Source organism: Glycine max, chromosome 1 (assembly GCF_000004515.6).
Source record: "Glycine max cultivar Williams 82 chromosome 1, Glycine_max_v4.0, whole genome shotgun sequence".
NCBI classification, from domain to species: Eukaryota; Viridiplantae; Streptophyta; class Magnoliopsida; order Fabales; family Fabaceae; genus Glycine; species Glycine max.
Genome location: NC_016088.4, coordinates 53296467 through 53305336, shown reverse-complemented (window position 1 = coordinate 53305336; position 8870 = coordinate 53296467). Strand labels below are relative to the sequence as shown.

Sequence of the window (8870 nt, the reverse complement as noted above, 5' to 3'; positions counted from 1 at the left end):
AAATAAATAAAATAGTAATTTTATAAAATAAATAAAAAAAGAATAATACTAATATTATATTCAAAATTTAAAGTGATATTTATTAAAAAATATCTGTAAAAAATGAAAATTAATGTTATATTAAACAATTAAATACAATATTTATTTTAAAATATTTTTTTTAAAATACAACACTTATTTCAAGAAAAAGGAAATATTTTATAATTAATGCATACCTAATCATGGTAAAATAATTGCATCGCAACTATATATATGACGAATAAAGGTACACGAAAATGTATCAGTTTTGTCCCTTGCTCTTGTTCTCTGATTGGCCTAGCCAGTAGTAGCCAATTTGTTGGAGCTGGTTGGGAATGGCGTCGAAACCGAAATCAAATGGAAATTCCAAATGCAACAAAGGATTCGCTGACAGCTATATGCTGTTGAATCCTGAAGACGCTCATTTCTTCGATCTTGTTCATGTGCTGTATTCCCGTAACTTGGGAAACCGAAAATTTGTGGACAGCAATGCTGAGGGATCTTATGAGGGAAGCTTCCGCCAAAGATGGCTTATATTCGTCTCTGTGGTGCTCCAGAAGCTTCTGTTGCTCATCGCTAAGCCACTTTCGTTCTTTGGCTCTTGCGTTGAGTTCTTCATCAACCTCCTTGTCCTCAACGGTGGCTTCATCATGATCGTTATTAACTTCCTCACAGGTTATTTCAATTTCTTATTGCATAGATCTGAGTTTTTTATTTTATTTATTTATTGATTTTACACTTGCTTCTGTTGTGTGTGTTTACCTACCTAGCTATAGTACATGAGATCCATCTGTTTCATGTTCATCCACTGTTTTATGCTAAGCCAAACTTATTAATCTAGCTCTTCTTCCTTTTTTGTGGGTGAAAAGTTCGTGGAAATCTACGTGCATCCATCTATATATCATTTTTCTTTATGTTAAAAAAATTCAAAAGAAGAAAGAGGAAAGTAAATAATCCCAAGTGCTTTTTACAAGAGTCGTACCTCAATTATTCAGATTCTCTCCATAAAGCGACTTCAAATCTCATCCATGGTCCTTTTCTTAGTGATGTTCATGACTCATTATATCTCATTCATTTTTCTTGGTCTTAAATTAATTTTGATGTGTTGGAGTTTAGAAATTAAACTTAATGTCTTTTTAAGACGAGTTTGAGTAGCAGTAAAAAAAGAGAAGACAGAGTTTGGGTCATATCTAATATCATTAGACGTTTTAACCAAATTCAATATCTAATCTTATTTTAAAAATATAACTTTTTAAAATAATTATTATTGATAATAAAATTTTCTTACCTATTAAGTAATGTTGTATATAACAATACAAAATTATATTATACCAAAATAATAGCGCATCCATTGACCGTGTATACTGTATAATCAATCACAAATCACAATACATAATAAGTTTACAGATTTTTATCATGACTATTTTAAAATGTTATATAAAGGTAATTTTTGATTAATTGATAGTGTAAAATTATTTTTTATTGTTAATGTGATCACTAATTTCATATCATATTTATATATTTTTATTTTATTTTATAGCATATTTGTTGGAAATAATCCTTAATTGAAATCTTAACATTGCTTTTAATTCTATAATTTTGTAGTGTATAACATTAAAATTGATATACTATGTCTATAAATTAAGTCGATTTAATCCTATCCTGTATGTTTTAGATCCTTATAAGGTTAAATCCAAATGTGAATAAATGATATTATAAAAATTTTGAATGGAATTGAAATACCCCGACCTTTCCCTTGCATAAATAGACACATATCTCTTTCGAACCCAATTGTTCAACTTCAACCTCCAACCTCCTTTTCCAAGTTCACGCGCACGCTTATTACGCAGGCCCATGAGTTTGATTTTTAGTGATATGGAGTATAATTTTTTTAGGGGTTTAATTATTTTTTTATTTTTTTTAGTTCAGGTAATTTACGATTTTTTTATAGCTTTTATTCAAATCTAATAATTAAAATTAATTACAATCTTTAGTAAAAATAATTTTAATAAGACTTTATTCACTTTTTAAGCTAAACTTTAAATTAATCAAGATTTCATTCTCATGAATAACCAGAGAATTGAGGCCAAAATTAAGTTCTTATTTTGTTAAAGTAATTGCTAGAAATCTCTTTTTTATATTTTTTTAAACTCAAATATTCAGGATTTGTACTTTATACTATGAGTCATGATACATTAAGGAATTTATTAAAGAAGATAATATTAAAGAATTTTTATTTATTATGTATGTCTTTCGTCTCAATTACTATAGTATTTTAATTTTTTTATATTATATAACTGAGATGTAATAATTATTTATTTATTGTGTTTTTAATCAATTAGTTTTTTAAAATCATTTTTCCTTTTTTAAAAATTTATTTTAAGACTACTAATTAATTTTCTCAATTTTTAATTAATGTATATAAATGAAAAAAAATAAACTTTAGAAAAATTTATAACATATTCAAGTGTCTTAAACTTGTAATTTATTTAACTACCTATATAACTAAAAAATTATATCATAATATTTTTTAATTTTATTAATTTTCTTTATTTATATTATTTTTAAATCTTAAAAAATTATTTTTTTCTTAAAAGAATCACGTTGAGACCCAAATTCTCAACGGATTTTTAAAAAATTAAAAAAATATATAATATAAATTTAGGTTTCTTCAACTCAAATTTACACTGAATAATAAATATGTATATTTTGGTAAAAAAAATGAAGAGATATGTATGTTTTGATATTTAATTAATTTTTTATGTATTTTGGGAGAAAAATTCTATAAATTCATACTCCATATACTCATAAATAATAGAGTACTTAGTAATAATTTTTTGAGGAAAAGAATCTATAAACACCGGCTAAAAGCTAATTGATGATATGACATCACCTTATAAAAAGTAAAGATTTTGTTCTGAAAAAGACTTCTTTGCATCGGAGATAAACTCATTCATGACATTTAAATGAAGTATAATGTATAATCTTTTTTTCTAGGTCAAAATATTGGTTATTTATCATGCATGGTTTGCTAAGCATATCACTTTGGATGTTTATTTGAGACATTAATGCGTATTAAACTGTTATACCGTATCCTAAGAATTTTGGGATGTGATTGTGGGTATCTAGTTAATTTTGATTTGTGATTAGATAGGCAAATCACTAAACATTAATTGAATTAGACAAAGGTTCATTTTTGATTGAGGGGATCAAAATGGAATCTGGAGGTTACAATACTAAAATAAAGAAAATATTTTTTTTAGTTTTTGTTAAATTATTTTATTTTTAATTATTATTTTTAAATTACCTGCTACACTCATCATTCTTTTTTAGGTCTTCATATTAAATTAATTAGGTTATATTATTAAAAATTTAATCTAATATGTTAAAAAAATTGAACAGACGAGCATGGTGTTCTCCACTAGAATTAATGAAGTGTTTGATATACTCCTTTTTCAATGACTAACCAAATGCACTTATCGGTAGTGAGTATCGGAATTGCTATGTTTGATTGAGATAGCCAGGTAGCTAGTACAAATTTTACTTAATATTTTTGTCTCTTAAAAATTTAATCAGTTTTTTGAATTTACACTATTTATTTTTTTCATTTTTAAATCTTAACCGTTACTACAAAATTGTACATTAAAGTAAGTAAAGATTAAACTAACAAATATCTGTAGTACCTAAAGCATATTCACTTCAAACAAAAATTATATGATAATGATTTAATATTAGATTAACCTCTGTTAGTATAAGTTTTATGTTTAACAAAAAAAATATGTTTATATAAACATTGTTGGTTTATAGTAATGGTAAAATACATTATAATAATAGACTCTTCCCTTGAAATAGAATATTAATAATATTAATATGTACTAATTGTTTTTACGAAATAACATGTTCCATTTATACATCAAATGTTTGTATAATAATGTAGTACAACATTAATATAAAACTATTCTGGTAGTTTTTTTATACCATGATATTTAGTATAAAGCATTTATTAATTTTATGATCATTAATCTCTATAAGAAAACTTGACTTATTATTTAGTGGAGTCTTTTTTCTAATAATATTTTTTCTCTCTCTATATATAGTAAACAAGAAATTTTTAATTATTAAAAATTTCACATCAACTAATAATATAATTAAATTAATTAGTGTAATTAATAGGTAGCTAAGAAATAACTCTCACTTTACAAACTAATTTTACAATATAGAATTTGACTCTTAACCTGCATTCTAATACCAACACTTGACTTTTTGTTTATTTGTTAGTCAGGCACTTTTTTAAAAGTGATTTGAGCCTTTTCTAAAAAAAAAAAAAAGTTGCTCTAGGTATTGTTATTATTTACGTACCATTTAACCTTAAGCACTAATCAAAGATATATAGTTGATTTCTACAACTTACGTGATATGGTGATGACATATATATCCTGTATTACTCATGTTATGATTGATATTCACATTGTTTGATCTTTTAAATTCTAATTGCATAGATCTGAACTTTTTAAACATTCATTAATCAAAATCAAAGTATTCACTAAAAGCATTCATTAATCAAAATCAAAATATTCAACAATCATGAACTTTTTAGACATTGCATTTTTACGCGGTTGAATGAAAATATTCATTTCAAAATCATAGCTGTGCGAAACTTTCTAATCAAGCAAACATAAGTATGAATTATCCATTTAAAGAGAATTACATTCCTTTCATATCAAATCTAATTATTTAATTAATGTAAGCAAAACAGGTCACCTGGTCGTCCCCGATCGTAATGCACCAAATTATTTGTCTTGCATCGGAAATTTGGACGCGAGAGTAAAGTTGGATGCCATCACGCGTGATGACTGCAGGTACTATGTTTCATTAGCTATGATGGCTTCAAAGGCATCCTATGAGAATGCAGCTTACCTTAAATCTCTAATAAAAAACCACTGGAAGGTAAAATAATTAATTTATTTTGTTTTGACATTTTCCGTTTCCTCAGTTTAATCAATTTTTTTTGGTACTTCCCTAATTAATTTTGTTTTGAGATCTGTGATCTTACAGATGGAATTCGTGAGATTTTTTGATTGCTGGAATGGTAAGAACTAAAAATAAGCAAACCTCATCTGCATGCATGTGTTCATGTATAATTATAATAATTTTCAGTGAATATTTGAGTGTTAAAAATGTTAGAACATGTTCACTCTTTATATTACAAAGCTTCTGTGGAAGAATAATCATGAAGGAAAAATGTGCTTTAGGCCTCTCAATCTTGGGTCAAAATTAATTTTAATCTCTATATTTTAAAAATATTATTTATAATTAGTAAAATTCGTCCTCTCTATGAAATTCAGGATATGAGGATGAGAGACGAAACTATTATTACAGAAAATATGAGAATCAAAATTGTTGTTTTTAAATTATAGGAACTAAGATCAAATTTGGCTTAAAATCTAGAAATGTAAAACACATTTTACCCTTAACTGAATGATGATCATTAATTTTCTTTTTCAACGTTTCCTTTCACACGCCAGATTTTCAAGAAAAGGCCACAACCCAAGTCTTGATTGTTTTGGACAAGCATGAGAACCGCGATACTTATGTGGTAGCTTTCCGAGGAACGGAACCCTTTGATGCAGATGCATGGTGCACTGACCTTGACATCTCATGGTACGGGATTCCCGGCATTGGAAAAATGCATGGTGGCTTCATGAAAGCCTTAGGGCTACAGAAAAATGTGGGGTGGCCTAAGGAGATTCAAAGGGATGAAAATCTTCCCCCGTTGGCCTACTATGTTATTAGGGACATTCTAAGGAAAGGTTTGAGTGAAAATCCTAATGCAAAGTTTATCATTACGGGTCATAGTTTGGGTGGAGCACTCGCAATCTTGTACCCTACGATCATGTTCTTGCATGATGAGAAGTTGCTGATTGAGAGGTTGGAAGGGATCTACACGTTTGGGCAACCAAGAGTTGGAGATGAAGCATATGCACAGTATATGAGACAAAAATTGAGGGAAAATTCTATCAGGTATTGCAGGTTTGTTTATTGCAATGACATAGTTCCGAGGTTGCCCTATGATGATAAGGACTTGCTCTTCAAGCACTTTGGGATCTGCCTTTTCTTTAACAGGCGCTATGAACTCAGGGTACGTATGTTTGTCCATTTTAAAATAAACTTCATTTGATTTAAGTGCTGATCATCAAATCACGTATGTGGCTTTGTGCATTTGAATATCTTTAACTAGAGGACAAGATATTGTTTTATAAGTATTTTTCAATAAAATAGAACAAATATTTACAATTAGGTCAATGAGAATATAACACATGCAGTATTTGTTACATGAACATTGTGTATATAGGAGTAGAAATAGGTCGGGATAAACAAGACTTTACTTAGTCGTAACTTGTTTAAAAAAATTCAACGCTTTACTTCTCTATATTCTGCTAACTTCATTCTTTATATTTTCCTTAAACAATGAAATTAATTTATTGCAGATTCTCGAAGAAGAGCCGAATAAGAACTATTTCTCGCCATGGTGTGTGATACCCATGATGTTCAATGCTGTTTTGGAACTAATAAGGAGCTTTACCATAGCGTACAAAAATGGACCTCACTATAGAGAAGGATGGTTTCTCTTTAGTTTCAGGTTGGTTGGTCTGCTGATTCCTGGCTTACCTGCTCACGGTCCACAAGATTATATTAATTCCACTCTTCTGGGATCAATTGAAAAACATTTTAAAGCAGATTGATGTGTCCGTATACATGATCATTCCATACCACTACGTACATGTGTATGGTCATGCAGACTAAAATTTACATAATCAAGATTTTTAGTTTTAGAAAAAATGGTAATAACACTTGATTATGTATCATGTGAAGAATAGTTATGTATCATAATGATCATGAATAATATAACAGTTTGTCGTCAGTACGAGTTATTGTATAGTAATTAATAAGCTAGGTTTAAAGTTGTTTCCTTTGGTGCATGGATTTATCATTAATGAGATCAATGTGAAGTTTGTTTATTTCACGGCTGGAATCGATCGACCAAAATTGCTAACCAGCATTTGCTTGTGACATTCAGTTGGATATTATTGTCAATTTTTTTGTCAAAAAATTCACACGGTGAACGAGTAATTTGAACTTCTCGGCTAAATGAAAAATATTATAATAGTCATTCTAATAAATAATCAACCGCATTATTTCCTACAGAAGTCCATGCTAGTAACTTTTCTGTCAATTTTCCTCTTCCATTTACATGACTTTTTTTGTCCACATATACAATTCTTTTGTCCATTTTGCATGAGGGTCTCATTTTTTGGAGCGTTTGATATAAAGCTTCTGGACTAAAATGTGTTCTGTTTTTTGATCTTAATGAACATTCAAATATGTGGTATATCTCCAGTATGTGTTTGATACACTGTTAGACCGATTTAACAACTAGTAACATGCCTTCTTAAACACTTTTGTCGTCGTGTCCTAACTTGCTGGTAATGATTTTTCTTTTTAGAATGCTCATAATTTTGATTGCCTATGTAAGCAAAATTTCCTTTATATCTGTCAGCATTCATTTATCGTTATCAGCAGTTATCGTTTTTAATTTATATCTGTCAACATTCATTTATCGTTATCTGCAGTTATCGTTTTTAATTTAATATCTGCAATTAATTCTCATGATCAATTTATGTTCTCCCCAAAGTAAATAAATGAAAATTTTGATACAGTCATCATTTCAAAATCACATCATTTCTAACACAAACACTCTTATTGACCATGCTTTTTACACACAAACAGGTAAAATTTGGTACACCCCTTAAAGTACAACAACATCAACAAAACCACTTTTTCTTTGAGCAACTTCCAAAACTAGGTATGAAGGTAACCTACAAAATGTGAAGACGATGATAATGGTTGGCCTAGACCGGCAACCTTGTACTCTGCGTCCTGTAACCATCAATCAATTGCTTGATTGTATCTGAAATTGCACGGACAACCAATGCATAGAGCAATTGATAACAGTAATAAGCAGACAAAACAAAAATGCCAACCCATGACATGACACTAAGCCAAGCAAGGAGTGGAGATATAATGGTCATAACCAAAACTGAAGAAACACTTGCAATCACCATCATGATGCAGACTAAGATTATGAGGAAGATCCTACTACGCTGTGGAAGCATTGTTCCCACCAGCCACAGTGAGAAGTACAGCACAATCATCAAAACCAAAAGCATCGTGACATTGGAGTGTGCTATGAATAAAGCTTCTCCCATTGGTGTGGTCTTGAAGGCAATGACACCAAACAACCACTTGAAGAATTTGTCAAGTATCTCTTGTGACTCCCTGAACCAATTCACCTCTTTCTCCCTAAAGTATCAAAGCAAAATGCATGTTAGAATAGAACGGAGGAATTCGAAATAGTTATGAACTGCTTACCTCGTTGGAATTGGATTTCTGGGACTAGAATTCATAGAATTCGTGTGTGCCATCCTTTCTCTACTCCTCTAAAGAAGAAAATGTGATAGAGCCGATTGCACAGAGGAGATTGTATTCATATAGACTTGGCAGGTGTATTGTCATAACGGGGATTTTCATATGCTTTGAGAACTTTGATGCGAGGAAGTGTTAAAATTAGTATTTATAGAAGAATATAGTTTATGAAACAGAGTCAGAGAGGAGCTCTTAAAAAGTTTGAAATTGCGTGCGAAAACTTCAGCTACTGCACCTTTAATGGAACGTATTAAACGTATAGTACGTATTTAATCAAGGTGTCATATTGGGGTCCACTTTATCTGTTAAATAGAAAAAATAAAGAATAAGAATCTGCCGAAAGAAAAGTAAGAAAATTGAGAAATAGC

General features: G+C 29.4%; 2 protein-coding genes across 2 annotated transcripts; one reads left to right on the top strand and one right to left on the bottom strand.

Annotated features, from left to right (window-relative positions):
* Window positions 1-279: 279 nt before the first annotated feature.
* LOC100795779 (uncharacterized) lies at window positions 280-7158 on the top strand. Its single transcript, NM_001253995.3, has 5 exons — window positions 280-693; window positions 4775-4965; window positions 5074-5107; window positions 5544-6157; window positions 6507-7158. Exons 1-5 carry the CDS (start codon window positions 354-356, stop codon window positions 6759-6761), a joined length of 1434 nt encoding a protein of 477 aa, NP_001240924.1. The 5' UTR covers window positions 280-353; the 3' UTR covers window positions 6762-7158.
* A 17-nt stretch (window positions 7159-7175) lies between these two features.
* LOC102666883 (uncharacterized) lies at window positions 7176-8834 on the bottom strand. Its single transcript, XM_006573574.4, has 2 exons — window positions 8449-8834; window positions 7176-8379 (listed from the first exon to the last, which is right to left on the bottom strand). Exons 1-2 carry the CDS (start codon window positions 8499-8501, stop codon window positions 7929-7931), a joined length of 504 nt encoding a protein of 167 aa, XP_006573637.1. The 5' UTR covers window positions 8502-8834; the 3' UTR covers window positions 7176-7928.
* Window positions 8835-8870: the final 36 nt, after the last annotated feature.